Genomic DNA, 21898 nt, shown 5'->3' with positions numbered 1-21898 from the left:
CGATGCTGCTCAGTTTTTGGTTTTTGTTAAAATTTTGAGGCTGAAAAGAAGCCTGATTATTAACAACACACACTTTTGTTGCCACTATTTCGCTTAACCGTTTTGACTTCTTCTAGAATGTACCTAAGAAGTAATGCTTCTGTTTGCACGCTCTTCTCACGTAAGTGTTTGATTTGGTTATTGTTGAATTGTGTTCTGCTTTGCTGTAAGAGATTCTATAATGTACTCTTTTCATTTGAATGTCTTTTGCAAGGCTCAGTCTGGTATTAGTTAGTACTGAAAATGTAATTAATTGTGCTGAACAACGTCTGAAATTAAAAATCCTTTTTCAGTCCTTTTCTTTAAAAACTGATCAATAAGTTACTGAAGATTGTAGTCAAAACGCATCTGAAAGCTGGATAAGGTTACTTTAATACCCGAAAGGGATTCAGCTTCCACTACCACTTACAAAGACCGTCGCCAAAACAATTGAGGGATATTATTGTTAGTGAATCACTTCTGCATCGCTTCGACAAGGGAGAACTGCCTGTTGATGTGTTGGCCATCAAAGGTGCCAGAACATACGATATTTGGAATGTTATAGACATGCTTCAGAAGAGCCATAAGGTCATCTTCTTCCGCGGTGGAAAAGACTTGACAAATCCCAAAAAGCGGGACAAAAATCGAACGATAAAAGTACAAAGCATGCACAACCGACCAGTTTGCAAGGGAGCTCCAGCTTTTGGCACGGGCAAATAAAATAGCAGTTATTTGCAGAATCACAATCATAGCGGGTTTGCAAAGTGTCTTAAAATCTTGCCTAAGGCAAATGATAAAGTGTCTTGCCTAAGGCAAATGATTTGCTTCGACAGCCGCATACGAATTACGTGTTCGTCTGCACGTCAAACGGGCTCCATCGTGTAGATGATAGAAATGGGTTTCATCTCTAAAATTGGCAACTAGCCATTTTCAAGAAAACTCTGGGACAGTGGTTGTTTGGTTGGCCAAAAAGGAGCCAACAGTAAGCAACAAAAAAACCAAGAAATATCAATCCAACCGCGTGAAGTAATACAGTGCTTCAAAATCTTGTTCCTGTCAATAGGATCCAAAATTTAAATGGTTTCAAGTATTTGAGATTGTAAATAGGTATCCACTGATCAGAAATTTTGTGAACTGACAACTTCGTGTCCTGATCTGCTTTAGTGTCATAAAGGTTAAGCAGGAATTATGTCTATTTATTTATTTACCTTCTGTTTTGAAATTTTTTCAATAGACAACTTCTTGGTTTACTTGCCAACTAAATTCGATCACTGTCTGCCACTGAAGCATTTCATCTGACGAGTCTTTTGAGTATAGCTGAAGGATCTCGGCGTCTTAATTGCATTAGCAAAACTTCGTAGCTTCAACTCCTCAACCATGTGTCCCTCAGGTAAAACCGATAGAACGACGCTGCTTAATTTTTGGTTTGTACAAAAATTTCTCGCTTTTCGCTCCATAATTATTTTTAAATAATGTGTCTTTCGAGTAAACCTGATTGATTTTTTCTTTTTTTTATTGTATCAGAAAGTGTCGTAGCCTTTTGCTCGATCAATTTATCTAATCTTTTTTTGAGTAAAAAGGATGCAACGATGCTGCTCAAGTTTTGGTTTTTGTTAAAATTTTGTGGCGGAATAGAAGCAAATTGTTCTAAGAGACTTTGACACCATGTCATTATGAAAGTGATTTTTGCTCTTACGGGAGAAATATTGGATTTTTAAAAACGCTTTAGAAGACCAATTTAAAGTCTTGAATCAAAAGCGTATGGTATATATGCTTTATTTGTAAGTGCTGTCAAAAAGAAGAGAGTTTTGCCTGCGTTTGTTCATTAATTTGCGCTTTAACCTTTCTTCTACAGCGACCATTTTGCTTACTGTCTCCTAAGAGGCATAACGGAACCTGTTCGGTCAACTTTTACAGCCTCTAAGAACCGCCCTTCACACCATAAGTATAACTCTCCAAAACAGTTTGCGAATCGCATACTTGGGTATTAGTGAGCTGAGAGACTCTAAGAGAACTTAATGCCCGCTGAGAGCTAACTGTTTATGCCATTTTTGAGTACGAAAAGCCAAATGTGTCAAACGAAAAACCGGTCAAGCGAAAAATCGCAAAAAAAACAACAGGACTAATATAATTGCTACAACTTCCGTTTGAGAGCAATTAAAAATTTGATTTCCCATGATGCAACGAATGTTTTGAGGCTATAGAAGCCTGATTATCAACAAAACACACTTATGTCGCCACTATTTCGCTTAACCGTTTTGACTTCCTATAGAATGTTCTTAAGAAGTCATGCTTCTGTTTGCAGGCTCTTCTCACGTAAGTGTTTGATTTGATTACTGTTGAATTGTGTTCTGCTTTGCTGTAATAGATTCTAAAATTTATTCTTTTCATTTGAAAGTGTTTTAATAGGGTCAGTCTGGTGTTAGTTAGTATTGAAAATGTTATTTATTAATTCTGCTGAATAATGTCTGAAATTCAAAACCCCTTTTACAGTCCTTTTCTTTAAAAACTGATCGGTAAGTTACTGAAGATTGTAGTCAAAACGCATATGAAAGCTGGATATGGTTACTCTAATACCTGAGAGGGATTCAACCTCCACTACCACTTTTCAACGTCCGTCGCCAGAACAATCGAGGGATATCATCGTTAGTGACTGACTTCTGTATCCATTCGATAAGGGAGAACTGTCCGTTGATGTGTTGCCCATCAAAGCTGCCAGAACACAAAATATTTGGAAGGCTATAGACATGCTTCAGATGAACAATAAGGTCAACTTCTTCCTCAGTGGACTTGACTTGACAGATCACGAGAAGTGGGACAAAAATCGAACGATGAAACTACTCAAAGCATGCACAACCGAACAAGTCGCATGGGAGCTCCTGCTTTTGGCAGGGGCAACGAAAATGGCAGTTATTTGCGGAATCCCATTCAGAGCGGGTTTGCAAAGTGTCTTCCCTCAGGCAAATGATTTGTATCGACAGGCGTATACGAATTACTCGTTCGTCGGCATGTCAAAAGGGCCGCACCGGGTAAATGATAGATATGGGATTCATCTCTCAAATTGGCAACTGGGCAAATACATGATGACTCTGGGACAGCGGTTGTTTGGTTGGCCGAAAAGAAGCCAACAGTTTGCAACAAAAAACCAATTTTTGGTTTTTGTTAAAAATTTGTGGCTGAATAATCTTATCAATCGTATTTCTCGAGTCAAACTAAAGCACCTAAGCCGCCTAATTTTCCGCTTCGACAGTTTTTCCTGGCTTTCTGCACTTGAGTTGTTTTCTCTAATGTCTCTTTTGAGCAAACTGATGGGGGTTTTCTGCTTTCGGTTTGATTTTCCCTAGCCTTGAGCTCAATCATTTTCTTTTTTTTTGACGAAAAATGGTGCACCGACGCTCCTTAGTTTTTGGGTTTTGTCAATATATTTCCTGGCTCAATAATCTCATCTAACGTCTTTTTCGAGTTAAACTGAAGCACCTATGTCGCCTATTTTGGGTGACGACTATTCTATCTCTCAAATCAGATTTCATAAGTGAGCATGTTTTTAGTGCGGTTAGTCATGTTAAACAAAAAAAGATCACAACGGATCAAAAAAACTTCCGACAGAAAAAAAACTACGTCACGCTTACACATTCCACTCCTGAGAAGAAAATGCATCTCTGACTTTTGGGTGCATAATCAAATGATCGCAACAAAAGATGGCAAACCAAAAACACAGCAGGACAAGTCCTGAAGTACAATTTAAAAAATTAATCAAACAAATAACAGACTATAAGCTTCATCCGAAGAACAGATTCAGATAGTTTAGAGAGAATATGACACAATTAGGAAAAAACAAATCTCAAAAAACCATATTTCAGACACTAGTGCTCACAAAGTAATTTACACCAATAAAGACCTCAGTTGAATTTCAAGCTTACGCAATATTTGAGGGAAAACCACGTTGGTTTAAAAACAAATGAGGGACAAAACAAACAAGTTCAAAAATTTTGCAAAATTTTATTTCACTAATGTTTTCGAAAAAGTGGACTCAGAGTCGATAAAACAGGCTTCCACTCCCCAGAAAATAAACTCTGCGAACAAGGGAAAGCATATAGCAATTTTATTCAAATATACTCTAAGGACAACGTTAAACAAAGCTGGCAGATTGCTAGAAAAAAAACCGCAATAGCCTCGTAGATCTGCGGTCTCAAAAAGATGGAAGACGCAGACCAACAAATTTTTTTAAATGCTCAGTTGTTACATTTTCATTTAAAATCTGTCTAACTCATTGCTGCTTCTAATAGATGCTCTCAAATAACTTTCAACTAGAGTGGCACACACTCACATGACCTTATCTCATTCAGTTGAAAAAACGATAAGTCAATTTTAGAGGGAGGAAGTCATTGTTGAGTGAGGTAAGTCACTTGTGACCAAAAACATCATCATGCGACTGAACAAAAAAACTTGCTCCACTAAGTGTAAAAAATGACATCAAACACGCAATTCAGTTGAAATTTCATGAACGAATGAACAAAAGGTAGATTTTAATTGGCGATGACGTCATATGGTCATAACAAAAAAACTTGATGGTGGAATAAAAAAAACGAGAAGGCTAAAAATAGCCCCTGCTATCGCTTTAAGGCTATCAATATATGTCAAAACAAACGCAGTAAACAATCACGCATTCGCTGTCTTTTTAAAACCAAAGGTCTTAAAGTAAAGGTCAATTGCAAAGTAACGGTTTATTGACTCTACAAACTAGAGTCAAATAACATATTAAGTAGCCTATGACTGGAAAATTGATTGAGCCTATGATTGAAATTGTAAGAACAGACTGTGAACAGAAAACAAAAAAACTAACAAGCCAGGTTAAACTGCCCTTTTTGAAAACAGATTGCCTCAGGATAAATAAACGACTAGTGTCGGGCGAATTGCTCTCAAATGACCGCAAGCGCTTAGCTTGGTTAGTACCCAGCTGGTGCTCTGGAATGCCAGCAATAGGGGAGTGGGGGATGAAGCGTAAGGAGGAGGGGGTAACTGAGGGGGGGGGGGGTCAAACTTAGATAAAGAACCATCCTTCACATCATAGAATCGTCTCCTCACAACAGTTTCGACTAATCGCATATTAAGACACTTGTAGGGCGTAAGGCTCTAAGAGAGCTGCTCAGTCACTTAATGCCCTCTGGGATATACATGTTTATCCCGCTTTCGAGGACGAAAAGTTAAAAGTGTCAGAAAAAATCGGTCAAGCAAAAAATCAAATTAAAAAGACAACAGAACTAATAAAATTGCAACAAACTTCGCTTGAGAGCGATTCATCTAAAACTGTACAATCGGAACAAAACAGATTTTAAACCATAAAAAGTTGCTTATTTGACGGAGAATAGCCTTTTCTCTAAATTAATTTTCTCGGATGTATGAACTAACTGCCTTTTTTCATGGACAGTGTCTTAATTTCACGAAGACTGTAGTCTCATTTAAACTTTGTGTTTGAGACAGGCTTTGACAAATTAACATTTAAAGTGTTCATATCTAATTGTGAGAGCTTTTCTTTAGATTATTTTCCACTAACACATCTTAATATTTGTTTAGGGGAACAGAACAGAAAAATGTGACAACAGAAAAAAATAGCTAGCAGATTGCCAGAAAATAGCCGCAATAGCTTTGTAGATCTGCAGTCTCGAAAAAGACAGACCAAACAGATACTCTTTTCATTAAAGGCTAAGATGTTATATTTTGATTATGAATCTGTATAAGCTATTGCTGCCTCTGTTAGATGCACTCAAATAACCTTCATTTAGAGCGACACATATTCACTTGACCTTATCTCTTTGAATTAAAGTAAAGAAAAGTCAATTTTAGAGTGAGGAAGTCATTTTGAGAGCGAGGTAAGTCACGCGTGACCAAATACTTAATCACGCAATTGAACAAAAAACTCGCTCCAATAAGTGTGAGAAATGACGTCACGCGGATACTTCAGTTGAAATTGCATGAACGAATGAACTAAAAGCAGATTTGAAGTGATTGTGACGTAATATGGTCGTAACAAAAATCTTGACGACGAAAAAAACCCAAGAGAAGGTTAATAATAGCCCCGGCTATCGCTGAGCGGCTAATAAAAATTTGAAAATTCGACGAAAGAACCTGGATAGTTAACACCAAAATTCTTTCCGAATTGTGCTCCTTTGGTTCTCTGGAACAGTTACTCGAGACTTGAAACAAGCAATTATGAGCCAGCTTGCAAACCTTTGAGACTCCCGGTAACAATATCATCATCGTCAAGTGACTCATCGCCCTCGGCACTGCTCTCACCGCTCAGAGCGTAGCGACTGCTGCAATTTCTTTTATTCTTTCTCCATTCCCCTCTCCTGGAAGCAGCGTCCCTTCGCCTTTTCCCTGCCGAGGATCCAGACCGGCTGTTCCCACTGCTGGTGTCCAAGGTTGAGTCGGAATCAGCAACTTCGAAGCTGTTGTGAGTCGGACTGGTCATGGGTGACTCACATGAAGTGCCCAGAAGGTAGGCTGGCAGAGGTTTGCCTTCTCTGATTAGAGTTGCTCGTTCTTCACGCATTGCCACACGCTTCTTACGCTCTGAAAATGGCCATTACTTTATAGGAACTCACAATTATTCAAACTTCTGATTGAAAAGTGTCGGTTATTTGAATCGAAAATTCAGACATCGGACACTTTTATTCTACCCAGGTCACCAAATATTTCTTCTTAATACTGTTTACCATCAGATAACACACCAATAGATATAAAAAATCTCTGTACTGTAGATAACACTCCTAGGTTCCATGATTAGTTTTGACTGTGTTGGGTAATAATGTCTGACTAACCATCTCTGAGTGCAGCTTTTGCCTCCTCCCTCTGAGCCCTCTCGATCTCTGCAGCCTCTGCCTTCCTCTGCTCCTCCTCCCTCGCAGCCACTCTAGCAGCCTCTCTCTTCTCAATCTCCTCCGCTTTCCTCTCCTCGTCCTCTTTTACCTGCCCAATAAGAGAAACGCATTCATAATTTTAATTTGAATTAAGTTATCAATTCAAAAATATGAAAACCATTGAAAAGCAATCCGAAACGCAATCAAGCCGAAAATGCAAAACGAAGTCAACTCAGACACAAAATTTTTGAGATCGCCATATAAGGACTTCTTGGTTGGCGCCTTTCGTCGCGATATCCGGCCCGAGGGTTCCGGACGAGAGGCATGGCTACGGACAGCGGTCCGCAGAAGCTAGCAACCACTTGCTATTGCATTGATGGCGTAGTTTGTTCCTTTGCAGCAACTGGAATGGCGACCGTTGAATTGGACAACAGGGGGCTTAGCCGACAACCAAAAATATAGAATTTACGCCAAAACGCCCTCTAGTCCAATAATCCTGGCACCAACATGAATATACTATAACTTTCAAAAAATATGGCTGACATGGTTGTAATGGTCTAAAATGTATTACTTCTGAAAGTTGAGATAACGGTCACAATACTTTCGGCTAAAACTTACTTTGGCTTAATCTGCCTTCACCACAATCGTGAACACATCTCAATTGGGTGAAATCAGTGAAGAGTCAGAAAGGGGACTAAATTTATCGAACCACTCTTTATGATGGACCATATGACCTAAATGCTCAAACGCAAATGATTGTTTAAAAAACGCGTTCATAGTTTTCGTCATCCAAAAAAGAAGTTTCCATTTGGAAACTTATTCTTGTATTTGAGTTAATGGAATGACGTAAACTGCTAAATTGAAGCAATATACTCGCTGCTAATACTATGGATATTTAATGGTGCTTTTCGCATCATGTCCCCATTTCCAGTTTAGTCGAGCTGGAGCGTATAACTATACCCTTTCTGTAATACACCAAAATGTAGGGTCGGGTGGCTATACTGGTAACCCCGTTAATTTAATTCAGCTTCAAGCATAAAGTGGATGCACTCAATGCTTGTTGACAATGAACAATACCTGGAGCATTTCTCGTTCCTTCCTTTTCTCCTCCAATCTTGAGCTCTGTCTTGTACATGCCAGTTCTTGCATCCTTTTCATCTTTGCCTTTTCCTCCGCTTCCACCACACTCGGCAGAATTGGCAAGAAGTTCTCATTGATAACACTGTAGAGCTCCTGATCTCGACTCCGCTTGGCGTCTTTGTACATGTCTGCAATGGCCTCCCACTCTACTACACTGCTCGCTGCAAGATACCACTGGCCGTACACTTCATCACGTGAGGGAGCAGTCAAACTGAAATGGCTAAGTTTAAGGATCTTTTCAAACTTATCTATGAAACGATCATACGGGTTTCGAACTGCTGAAGCAGGCTGGGGAAAAAGATTAAACTTCACTGCCAGAAGAATGAAAAAACAATGTGTTCTACTACTGTAAATGTACATATCTATTATCCCCCGGATGTTATGCGCAGCCCCCCCCCCCCCCCCTGTTACCGAATATGTGCCAGGTTCTAAATCCTCTCAATCAAACCTCCACGTTTTAGTTGTAAACCATGTCGTTCTATAAAAATCAATTCAAATTAAACTTAAGTTTTAAAATAGCAAAAGTCATTTTATTGAGTGAGGTAAGTCACTTGTGATCAAAATCTAACCACGCACACTTTTGCTAAAGAGAGTGAGAAATGACGTCACGCGCGCAAACGCCGTTAGTGAGAGGAAGAAGTCATTAAGAAAATTTGACTTTTTCAGCTTTGCTCGCTTTTTCGCTCCATTTCCTGTTTCGGCGTGACCAAAATCACTACTCCAATTTGACTTCAAAAATCATGAAAATGTGTGAACAGATCTTAAAAAAAAAGACAGCGCCCCAATACAATTCAAATTCTTTGAATTGTAAAAAACCAAGAGCACCGCAATATAGCTCCACTCAGCTTACAGCTTCGCAGCTATAAAAAATATCTTCCGGGGAAACAAATAGTTTCGGATAAAACTCACTCCATAGGAAGTTCATCGTCTGTGACAACTGGCTCCATTTTCTTCTTTTTCTTTTTCGATTTCTTCTTGGGCGATGTATCGTGGTTGTTGGCCAGATGAGGTGGTGGTGCAGGCGGTGCTTCCTCAGCATAAAGTCTACTCCCGTAGAAGTACCAGTAAGTAGTGCCTTTTGAGTCAGTTCCCAGGGGTTCGATCCTCAGGGAATCCGCGTCCACATCCTAGATTTCAAATACTCAATCAAATGTGGAAAGTTTCGATTTCCAACCAATAAGATCTTTCATACTCAATCTGATTAGAATCATTCAACTTACGTGCCTACCGATTGCCTACCATACGGAAATGGGGGTGGGGTTCAAATTGACTGCATTGTAAACTCGGTGGGGGTGGCGTGAGGCTTTAATATGGGCCTCAACTGAATGTCAGAGTTAATTATTGGCCAAGTGTGTTACGTTGGCCACCTTAGAAACCCTCCTTTCAAAATGATTTTGTTAATTGGTATACAATAGTTTATGTCTATTGCAAATCAGTATAATAGTTTTAGGTATAAATCAGTTTTCACTTGTTTCAAATCGACTGTTTTGACGATTTTCATGTTGGATTTCTTTCAACTGCAAATTTTCTTAACCATGTCGGTTTAGCAACGGCAAAAAAGGAACATATAACTCACAAATGTTGCATAATCGAAGGGCATCAATGTGATGAGAGAACTAATAGGGCAACAAAACTTTCAGAAGTACGCTCACTTACTTAACACGGATAAAAAGTCAAGCGTCGAAAGAATTTATTTACGCAAAATTAAAAAAATAGCCGGCAGATTGCGGAATAGCTGCGAACGAAATAGACTTGCGTGCCGTATAATAGAGATAGAAACAGATACAAATCCAAATTGAAAAAGTTATCGACGCCACTCAAAAAATCTATTCAGCAAAAAATGATAAAGCTTTAAAATTCATTCCAGAGAAGCCTTTTTATTAGGGACTTTTATTACACATTAGAGTTCCTTTGACCTATTAAACAAATTATTCAATTTAAACTCAAAGTTTTAAAGTGTTAAAGTCATTTCGTTGAGTGAGGTAAGTCCCTTATGATCAAAATCCAATCACGCAAATGACCTAAAAAATTTTTGCTAGAGTGAGTGGGGAAATGACTCACGGGCGCAATTGCCGTTAGTGAGAGGGAAAAGTCATTCGGAAAATTTGACCTTTTCAGCTTTGCTATGTCAACAAATGTATAACTAAAACAGAGTGTCAGACGATGAAACAAAAAAACCAAGATCACAGCAATATAGCTCCGCTCAGCTCACAGCTATAAAAAACAATTATAAAAAACGATGTTATGTTTCGGAAAACTTTTAAACTTATGTTTTGAAAGCAAAAACTACAAAAAAAACAAAAACTGGGATAAAAAATTAGCTGGCATATTGCCAAAAAACATTTAAAAAATAGTTTTAAAAAATAGTAAAAATAGTGCCACGATATAGTTTTGTAGAGCTGCTGCAGTCCCCAAAATTATAAATTTCAGTTTTCTTCTAAAATATGATATGTCAAATTTTGTGTTGTGAATTGAGAGATGTAGTGATTCTATTAGCAGCCCCTTAATATACTTAATTTAGACTTATACATGCAAAGTTGACCATAATTCCTGGAATTAGAGCAGGTCACTTTGAAAGTCACTATTGATAGCGCATTAATTCATGTGTGATCAACAAAAATATTAAAAAAATAGATCAAAGCCGGATAAGTCGTGAATAACAATCCAAAGAATTTAATTACCTTAAAAAAATAATCTATGTTTCCAGCAACTTCAGATTTTGATTGCCAACAGAGCATATCATCCTAGGTTAAGCAAAAATAAAGAAAAAACTTACGCAAAAAAAACATAACCGGCTAAACGTCGGAAGATTTGCTCCCGAACGACTAGTGGGATCTCTTGTCAACTTCAGCCTGTTTCAGTGGGGGGAGGAGGAGCCTAAATGGGACCCAGAAGTTTAATAGTGGGCTTCAAATAACCACATTAGAGGTTAACATATACCACTATAAAGAATTAAAGTAAAAAATGGCACCAGTTTCGGCGCACTTTTCAGTTGACTTTTGGTATTAAATTGCCGCCAATTGAATTCAGCTGCTTGAAATTGTGATTGAGAGAGAATTTTATATCACGACAAACGCAAAAAGAAAAGTCAAGGGCGTAAAAGTCTCTCGAAAAATCAAAATTGTCAAGCGAAAATGTTGCATAAAAAAGGCACACACGTTTACAATAATTGCTATGAACTTCGTTCAAGAGCAATTTAAAAAATAATATTGAGAATTGGCAGACTCATCAGAAACAAAAATAATAAATTAGATAGCTATTAACACAACGTGTCCTTAGGATACGAGCGAAGTTCCGAAAATGGCAAAATGAAAAATTTTGCAAGACCCAGAATCTATTCGAGAATTAATGGCGTCAAAGTTAAAAAGGCATATATGTTTACTTACAATATATCATAAAACATTAGAAATCATGAAACATCTTTCATTGATTCCATTAGGTGAAAGAATATCGGAAATACTTCTAACGGGTAAATTTTCAATAACTGGTACAAAAATGGTAAAAACATATGACTTCCCACAAAACTTCCACGAAAATTTACTTAAATGCATTTGAGCTCGTCCTTTTTGTTCAAGCTTCGGACTATCGAAAGGAGCAAACATTTGAAAAGTAAAATATGCAAAAACATTACAGAAAAATCGCTCATTATTATTGCTATCATTACTTTATAGACAGCTCAACTGATTTTTGGCAAGGTTACAAGAATGCTTATGAGTTACATGACAGTTTTTACAAATGTTAGAGATTAGCTCAAACTTGCAAATTCTGGATAAAAAATTTGACAAAGGCAACATCTAGTTATCGAGCACAAAGTTAAAATTTTCCCAGAAGAATATGGGAAATAATACTTCTAATGAGTAAATTTTCAATAACTGATACAAAGTTGGCAAAAATTATGACTTCCCAAAAGATTTCCACGAAAATTTACATAAATGCATTTGAACTCGTCCTTTTTGTTCAAGCTTCGGACAATCGAAAGGAGCAAACCTAAAATGTGCGAAAAACATCACAGCAAAGGCGCCCGAAAAAACAATTGCATAACACTACATGATCAAAACTACCTCATTATTATTATTATCATTACTTTATAGTCAGCGCTACAGGCGATTTTGGCAAAGTTACAAAAATGCTTTTGAGTTACAACAGTTTTCACAAATGTTCAGAAAATTCCAAGTAGGATTTTTCGTCGTTTTTCCACTACATTTGCAAAATGTTAACCCTGAAACCAGTTCTGTACACAAAAATTGAGGCTCTGGGAATCGTATCAAATTCTAGTCAGAGCTTCTCAGGTTGTTTGGTTATTGCAACGGATTTGAGAAAATCGCTCATATTGAAACAATAAAAACCATATATAATGCTACTGATCATTCAAGACTTCGTAAGAGATCAATGTCAGAGATGTTAATTTTGATGACAGCGTATTTACATACCGGTAATACATTACCAGCTTAAAAGCTTTCCAACTCATGACTACTAAAAATTAGCATGAGTACGTCCATTGTAGCACCCCTCTCGCATCTGCAAAACTTCAAACCCGTAATAACATTCGTAAAGGCAAAATTAAAATTTGGGGAAACTTGACCCACAATATACATTAAAATGTATACCACATTCCGACAATTAAGAAGACTATTTACGAAACGCTAAATATAATACGTTAACATTGATTCTCCTTAATTAAAATTAAGCTAATGAAGCAGAATTTCATAGGAATTCATGCAAGCTGCATTATACTATTCTTTCAGTTATTCAAAAATCTACACTGATCTACAAAAAAATCCTCAATCAGGGGAGGGTTCATCAAAAATATAACATTCAAAGAAGATTTAAAAAATGTACCAAAATAATACCAAGAACAACCAATGTCGTACGTAATAAAGGTATCGACAACTAGTACAATTTTCGGGTCTTTCCCATTATAGCCCCCCATGAAAATATAGCCCCCCCCCCCATTATGGTATAATTACCATGATTGGGGGGGGGCAATAGGTTATCTGACCACTAAGCTGGGGGGGGGGGGCTATATTGGAAAAGACCCCAATTTTCAAATGAAACAATCAAAAAATGAAAAAGGTATCACTACAAAAAGTAAATGTTGAGGTGACGACAACAGTGACGAGATACTAACAGCTGTTTTGTCAATTGCATCTGGTGTTGTTAGTCGATAGTCACAGATAGAATTGATGAGGCGCACTTTCTCATACGTCTTCAGGTCATTGAACTCCCTGTCATCTTCAACTACCTTCACCAACCCCGGATCTAAGATGCTAGCCGAAGCTACAAATTCTCGGAGGTGTTTGTTAAACGTCGGAAACCTGAAATTGCTCGGTACTAAATTAATTCATTCAAATTTTTAGTAACTGGTCTGTTCACTTGGTTGGTAATTTTGTTGACAAGTTCTTAATGGCTTTAAGTTCTTAGGCTTCCTTTTTAAACAGACTCAATATTATTTTTTAAACTTTTTACGGCGGGAGACATGTTTCAAGTAGAATTGTGTATTTAGTTTAAACATACTGCTATGAAACGATTTCAAAAAAGGTTGGGCTTTTTTTAGTCTCTAGCTTTTATTGGATTTGGCTTTTGACATCGCAATAACGATTGGATTTCGCAATTAACATCGCATCCATGCATTTTTATTTAAAAAAAGTTAAAAAGGTACAAAAAAGTTGAAAGTAAAAAACCTGTTTAATAGTGAGCACAAGAATTCCGAAACAGTGGTCATCAATCTACCTGACATGAAAGTGAACAGATACTAACGTGATTTCATGAGTTCGCAGGCAGCCTTTCAGAAGGTCAATGGTTAAGTAACACAGAAACAAGTTCTCCTCTCCTGGTCGATCTCTCATCAGCGCCTCTTCGAACTCCTGTCATAAATAAATTAAGTCAGGATCGGAGCCATGATTAACTTTGGCTATAAAGGCTTCAAAAAAGGACGACGGGGCTTCAGTTTTTTGGAACTATCTAATATCATTCATTTATGCTTCATAGTACTAGTAAAAGACTTGAATCCGATACAAACGGAATGCGTGGTAATAAAGATGACATCACAAGTACAAATAACACAGCAAAATGACAATCCGGAAACTATGAAACTAGCCTCCGTTGAGCCACTTGACGCACACTGGTATTGAAACAGAAAAAGAAAAATTAGAGATAAAAACTGAGAGAAAGTGTCACAGTGTTCTTATTTGGTGTCCAAATTCTGCATATTCGATTAGATTCTAGACTGAGCGGCAAAAGAAAGTTAGCACCCCCAATTTTTACAAAGTAAACATTCAATATTACACACTTAAAACGACCTTTATAATACAACTTTCACACCATTGATCCCCTACACTAGCACTCTCGCCTACCTATGAAAGTCAGATAAAAATCAACGCTCACTAAACAGAAAATCCGAGTTAAAGTTGATGAGCTCCATCCAAGTTTTACAGAAAAAAGAAAGTTGTCAACTCTAAGAACCGCCCTTCAAACCATAAGCATAAGTCTCCAAAACAGTTTCTGTGAATCGCATACTTGAAAACTAGTGAGCCGAAAGTCTCTAAGAGAACTTAATGCCGACTGAGCGCTACCTGTTTATCCTGTTTTTGAGGACGAAAAGTCAAATGGGTCAGACGATAAATCGGTCAAGCGAAAAAATGAAAGAAAAAAAGATCAACAGGACTAATATAATTGCTACACTTCATTTGAGAGCGACTAAATAAAGGACAAACAAGAAAAATCGAAGAAAATTGCTCAAAATTTCATCTAAAAGTTTAAATGTCAATATTTGCTTCAAAAGTTCAAATATGATCTCACCGTACTATTTCTAGTTTATATCATTGAGACGATTGCCTTTGACTGAAAAAATTTAAAAACATAGCCGGCAGATTGCCGGAAAATAGCCGCGATAGACGCTTGCTGCCTTCCATGAACTGAAACAACTAAATAAATAAGACAGACAGATCGAGCACCAGTCCTTTAAAAGACCACTAGACTTTTCGGGGTATATTCGGACTGTCAATTTTATGACACATACGGTCTATAGAGAAAAAAGCCCTAAAAGAGCTTTTTCAAAACTGATATTCGAAATCAAAAACTCAAGACTAAAAATCAAGAATTAGGGCATAAAAGATTGGCACTACTTAGATGCACACTATTGATTAGTAAACGTTCATAAAACTCCATAAGTGAGTTCAGAAGTCATTTTTTTGAGTGAGGTAAGTCACGCAATTGACCTAAAAGCAGAAATAACGTTACGTACACAAATTTTAACTGCAAAGCAGTAGAATTCAGTGAAGTCATTAAAATAGTCAATTCCAAGAAGTCAGGTCGTAAGAATCATCGATGGAGACGAATTAAAAAAAACTCAAGATCAGCATCAACAAAAGTGAGAGAGAGAGAGATAGAGAGTGTTGGAGATAAAAACTGAACGAGAAAGAGAAGGAAGGAAACATAAACCGTCAGAGAGAGAGAGAGGAAGAGAGAGAGAGAGAGAGAGAGAGAGAAAGAGCTGAAAAAATTTTCATGCTGAGATTCGAATCTGCAACTAGTTTTCTAGCCTTGATAGTAACTAAATCAAAGAAAACCTGAAAAGTGCAAAATTTAAATAAAAAGTTTCCATATTTCGGAATGAAAAAAGTGTTTCAAAACATTTTCTGTCTCTGAAGTTCTCTCACGTAACCCATTCGCAAGACTTAAACAGTTGGGGAGTAACGGTCGTTAAAATGGACACAAAATATTGAAAAAATTTGCGAACAGTTGCAGATTAACAAATTTTGCTAAAATTCTAGATATTATTATCTTAAGAACCAACTCATTGTCTCAAGAGACTATCCTGTATCCCTGTTTCAAGCCTGAAATAGTTTCACTGGCTCAGAAACATCCATGCTTTGCAAATTAGAAGATTTTCTCCAAAAAAATACTAAAACTGGAGTCATAAAAATATTGATCACCATTTCATTAACTGTAAAAACTATACAGCAGCTTATTATCAAACATTGGAGGAGGTCCCAGGCCCCCTGGTTCCGGGAAAAACTCAAAAACGAAAAAATTGCAAACATTTTTAAAATATTTCAATTCGTGATATTAAAAACTTGAAAAATATTACATTACATCCATAAACTATGCAGTGACATCTTGCCAGGCCCTAGAGGAAATTTCATGGCTCTTGAACCAATGACCACCAAAAATTTACCACTAACTTATTATCAAACCTTAACGGAGGTTCTCACCCTTGAGGGTCAAAAAACCTGAATAATTACCATGTAAAAAGAAATAAAAAAATGGCAAAAATTGTCAAAAAAATGCTAAAATTCGTAATGTTTGAATCTTGCAAGATATTCCATTTCAACTAGAACTTATACAGTAATCTATTTTCAAACCCCAGAGGATGTTTCTCGGCTCGTGAGGCTGAAATATTCTTAAGAAACAACAGAAATATTCAAAAAAGATTGAAAAGAGGCAAGTTTTTAAAAAAAAATTGCTGTAATTTGTGAAATTAGGAAATTGAAAACCAGTTCCATGGCCAAAAAAAATTGTCAGTAAAATATTATCAAACCCCTTTTGGCCCCCTGGGTTTGGAAAGACCTGAATAAGGAAAAATGTTTAAAAAAAAATTTAAAAATTGCACGTTTTGTCAAAAAAAATGATAAAATTCGTGATTTCGTGATGTTAAAATGTTGAAACCATTCTATTACCACTAGAAACTAGGCAAGAATCTATTATTAAAACCTGGAAGAGGTTCCTTGACACATAGGGCTGACAAAAAAATCAAAAAGCTTGAAAAAAATTGTGAAAAATAGTAAAATTTGCGTGTTTTTGTTTGGATTACCAAATTATATAGCTCTTCAAATGGTCATAGAAAGCACTTATGACTTGCAAAAGACCTTTAACAACTTTAACCAGCCTCAATTTCAGACTGGTCTAACAAAAATTTCGAAAAATGACAAAAAACACGAAAAAATGCAACATTTTGGTGACAAACAATCTATTGAACTTTGATAATTCTCAATGACTTAATGACCGGGCCTTATCCCGTCTCTTTCGATTTTGTTCTTTTGACCTCGACTGTATTCACTATCTTGCGTAATTCATTGAGTGAATGGATTTAAAACCATTCAGTTGAACCAGTGAGTGAGGTAAGTCAGAAGTCAAACGTGAAAGTCGTGATTAACGTAAAATGAAAAACGTGATTAAGAGGTACAGCGAATTAAAAAGAAACAGAGCAGGACAAGTTCTGACGTACAATTCAAAGAATTCTCATTGAATAAACAAAAAAACTAAACCTAGAACGAACTATGAGTGAATTGGTAAAACCATTATTAAAAAAACAGGTCATAAATAGAAACAAACAAAATCAATGTCAAAATGCCGCATGTGAAGAAAAAACCACTAGCGAGAAAAAAAAATTCGTTTCAAACAAAAAATTAGGCCTAGAATGAACCATGAGTGGACTGGAAGAAAAATGTCCAATCCAAAAATCGAAAAAACATTAAAAATCAAAGAGAACTGCCGCATGTGAACGAAAAACCTCAAGCGAGAAAGCGAATTTTTGTTCAAACACCGTTTTCTCACTCAACATTTAAATTAGAGCCAAAAATGTGTGAACAGATCTTAAAACATAGCAGGACAAGTCCTGAAATAAAATTCAAAGAATTGAATGAAAAACATAGAACTTCTCCATCTGACCAGTAGAACAATTGAACAATGCCAGCCAAAACACAAACAAAATTATCTCAAAAAAATGAGAAACTAAAACAATCAAACAAACTAAACGAAAATATACTCATCATTGGTAAAACTCTGAAGCTTTTACCCCTAAGGCAAAGTTTGATCCCTTTAAATATACCTATTTCAAAAATGTGCTGAAAACCAATTTTTATTTCTGAAATCGGTCCAGTATTATATCCGCACGACCTGAAAAAAATTCATTGGCCCTTGAGAACCGATTAACTCGAAAATGACCGAAAAATTTTTTTGAAAATCAATTGCAAATTTCAATGAAATTTTGCCACGAATCGTGATATTAATATCTTCAGAATCATTTCTGTGTCTCTTGAGGCTATCCAGTAACCCAATTCCAAGCCTTAAAAAATTCATTGACAAAGATCGATAGGCAATAATTTTTATAAACATTGTCAAATTTCAAAAAAATGAACATTCGTTCTATTAAAATGTTGAAAACCATTCAATTGCGCACTAGCATTAATAACATACTATCCAATCCTGGATGAACTTACCTGGCTACTGAGGCAAGAAAAACTGACTGAAAGAAAAACAGTCTGAAAAAACTTGAAAAAATTGCAAATTTTATCAAAAAATTTTTTAAATTCGAAAGCTTAAATTGGGGAAAACAAATCCATTGAAACAAACAACCATGCAGTAACTTTTTATCAGACCGTGGAATAGGTTTTCTGGCACTTGAGAATGGACAGATATCAAAAATTGACGAAAACTTTAGGAAACCGTAAAAAAATTGCAAATTTTATCCAAGAAAATGCTAAAATTAGAGAAAATAAAATCTTGAAAACCAATCCATTGTTACTAGAAACTATGCAGTGCGCCATTACTAAACCTTAAAGGCGATTCACTGTCCCCTGAAGCTGGAAAAACTCAAAAACTGACAAAAATTTTAAAAACATGAAAATTAGTATCATTTTGCGAGTTTGAGGTACCAAAACATATAGCTCATAAAATGGTCATAACAAGTAATTTTGTCTCGCAAAAGTCCTTCATCAACCTTAAAAAACTTCATCTTAAGACAAATCAAACAAGAACGTCGAAAAAGAATGAAAAAGAATTGAATGAAAAACATAGAACTTCTCCATCTGACCAGCAGAACAATTGAATAATGCCAGCCAAAACACACAAAATTATCTCAAAGAATTGAGAAACTAAAACAATCAAACAAACTAAACGAAAATATACTCATCATTGGTAAAACTCTTGAAGCTTTTTACCCCTAAGGCAAAGTTTGATCCCTTTAAATATACCTATTTCAAAAATGAGCTGAAAACCAATTTTTATTTCTGAAATCGGTCCAGTATTATATCCGCACGACCTGAAAAAAATTCATTCGCCCTTGAGAACCGATTAACTCGAAAATGACCGAAAAATTTTTTTGAAAATCAATTGCAAATTTCAATGAAATTTTGCCGCGAATCGTGATATTAATATCTTCAGAATCATTTCTGTGTCTCTTGAGGCTATCCAGTAACCCAATTCCAACCCTTAAAAAATTCATTGACAAAGATCGATAGGCAATAATTTTTATAAACATTGTCAAATTTCAAAAAAATGAACATTCGTTCTATTAAAATGTTGAAAACCATTCAATTGCCCACTAGCATTAATAACATACTATCAAATCCTGGATGAACTTGCCTGGCTACTGAGGCAAGAAAAACTGACTAAAAGAAAAACGTTCTGAAAAAACTTGAAAAAATTGCAAATTTTATCAAAAAATTTTTTAAATTCGAAAGCTTAAATTGGGGAAAACAAATCCATTGAAACAAACAACCATGCAGTAACTTTTTATCAGACCGTGGAATAGGTTTTCTGGCACTTGAGAATTGACAGATATCAAAAATTGACGAAAACTTTAGAAAACCGTAAAAAAAAATTGCAGATTTTATCCAAGAAAATGCTAAAATTAGAGAAAATAAAATGTTGAAAATTAATCCATTGTTACTAGAAACTATGCAGGGCGCCATTACCAAACCTTAAAGGCGATTCACTGTCCCATGAAGCTGGAAAAACTCAAAAACTGACAAAAATTTTAAAAACATGAAAATTAGTACCATTTTGCGAGTTTGTGGTACCAAAACATATTGCTCATAAAATGGTCATAACAAGTAACTTTGTCTCGCAAAAGTCCTTCATCAACCTTAAAAAACTTCATCTTAAGACAAATCAAACAAGAACGTCAAAAAAGAATGAAAAAGAATTGAATGACAAACATAGAACTTCTCCATCTGACCAGCAGAACAATTGAACAATGCCAGCCAAAATACAAAAAAAATTATCTCAAAAAAATGAGAAACTAAAACAATCAAACAAACTAAACGAAAATATACTCATCTTTGGTAAAACTCTGAAGCTTTTACCCCTAAGGCAAAGTTTGATCCCTTTAAATATACCTATTTCAAAAATGTGCTGAAAACCAATTTTTATTTCTGAAATCGGTCCAGTATTATATCCGCACGACCTGAAAAAAATTCATTCGCCCTTGAGAACCGATTAACTCGAAAATGACCGAAAAATTTTTTTGAAAATCAATTGCAAATTTCAATGAAATTTTGCCGCGAATCGTGATATTAATATCTTCAGAATCATTTCTGTGTCTCTTGAGGCTATCCAGTAACCCAATTCCAAGCCTAAAAAAATTCATTGACAAAGATCGATAGGCAATAATTTTTATAAACATTGTCAAATTTCAAAAAAATGAACATTGGTTCTATTAAAATGTTGAAAACCATTCAATTGCCCACTAGCATTAATAACATACTATCAAACCCTGGATGAACTTACCTGGCTACTGAGGCAAGAAAAACTGACTAAAAAAATGTTCTGAAAAAACTTGAAAAAAAATTGTAAATTTTATCAAAAAATTTCATAAATTCGAAAGCTTAAATTGGTGAAAACAAATCCATTGAAACAAACAACCATGCAGTAACTTTTTATCAGACCGTTGAATAGGTTTTCTGGCACTTGAGAATGGACAGATATCAAAAATTGACGAAAACTTTAGAAAACCGTAAAAAAAAATTGCAGATTTTATCCAAGAAAATGCTAAAATTAGAGAAAATAAAATGTTGAAAACCAATCCATTGTTACTAGAAACTATGCAGGGCGCCATTACCAAACCTTAAAGGCGATTCACTGTCCCCTGAAGCTGGAAAAACTCAAAAACTGACAAAAATTTTAAAAACATGAAAATTAGTATCATTTTGCGAGTTTGTGGTACCAAAACATATAGCTCATAAAATGGTCATAACAAGTAATTTTGTCTCGCAAAAGTCCTTCATCAACCTTAAAAAACTTCTTAAGACAAATCAAACAAGAACGTGAAAAAAGAATGAAAAAGAATTGAATGACAAACATAGAACTTCTCCATCTGATCAGCAGAACAATTGAATAATGCCAGCCAAAACACAAACAAAATTATCTCAAAGAATTGAGAAACTAAAACAATCAAACAAACTAAACGAAAATATACTCATCATTGGTAAAACTCTTGAAGCTTTTACCCCTAAGGCAAAGTTTGATCCCTTTAAATAAACCTATTTCAAAAATGTGCTGAAAACCAATTTTTATTTCTGAAATCGGTCCAGTATTATATCCGCACGACCTGAAAAAAAATCATTGGCCCTTGAGAACCGATTAACTCGAAAATGACCGGAAAATTTTTTTGAAAATCAATTGCAAATTTCAAAGCAATTTTGCCGCGAATCGTGATATTAATATCTTCAGAATCATTTCTGTGTCTCTTGAGGCTATCCAGTAACCCAATTCCAAGCCTAAAAAAATTCATTGACAAAGATCGATAGGCAATAACTTTCATAAACATTGTCAAATTTCAAAAAAAATAAACATTGGTTCTATTAAAATGTTGAAAACCATTCAATTGCCCACTAGCATTAATAACATACTATCAAACCCTGGATGAACTTACCTGGCTACTGAGGCCAGAAAAACTGACTAAAAAATGTTCTGAAAAAACTTGAAAAAAATTGTAAATTTTATCAAAAAATTTCATAAATTCGAAAGCTTAAATTGGTGCAAATCCATTGAAACATACAAACTCAGTATGATGTTTGAACAATATAGCCTGCAGACTGCCGGAATAGCTGCGAAGGAATAGACCTGCGTACTGTGTAATAGAGACAGAAACATATACA

At 35.8% G+C, this 21898-nt stretch overlaps 2 protein-coding genes across 3 annotated transcripts in view; both read right to left on the bottom strand.

Annotated features, from left to right (window-relative positions):
- The window catches only part of LOC142334575 (NSFL1 cofactor p47-like), a 300271-nt gene that overhangs the window by 85405 nt on the left and 192968 nt on the right, over nt 1-21898 (bottom strand). The window lies entirely within an intron of this gene.
- The window catches only part of LOC142334538 (uncharacterized), a 239738-nt gene that overhangs the window by 24872 nt on the left and 192968 nt on the right, over nt 1-21898 (bottom strand). Inside the window, exons 3-8 of the mRNA XM_075382652.1 lie at nt 13776-13882; nt 13147-13333; nt 8928-9145; nt 7956-8229; nt 6840-6987; nt 6247-6591 (exon numbers count right to left, since the gene is read on the bottom strand). Coding sequence (XP_075238767.1) covers nt 6247-6591; nt 6840-6987; nt 7956-8229; nt 8928-9145; nt 13147-13333; nt 13776-13882 — 1279 coding nt within the window. The remainder of the gene's footprint in view (nt 1-6246; nt 6592-6839; nt 6988-7955; nt 8230-8927; nt 9146-13146; nt 13334-13775; nt 13883-21898) is intronic.

The sequence above is a fragment of the Convolutriloba macropyga genome, chromosome 1 (assembly GCF_964194025.1).
Source record: "Convolutriloba macropyga chromosome 1, txConMacr16.3, whole genome shotgun sequence".
In the NCBI taxonomy this organism is placed as follows: domain Eukaryota; kingdom Metazoa; phylum Xenacoelomorpha; order Acoela; family Convolutidae; genus Convolutriloba; species Convolutriloba macropyga.
This window is presented reverse-complemented; position numbering and strand designations above follow the sequence as displayed.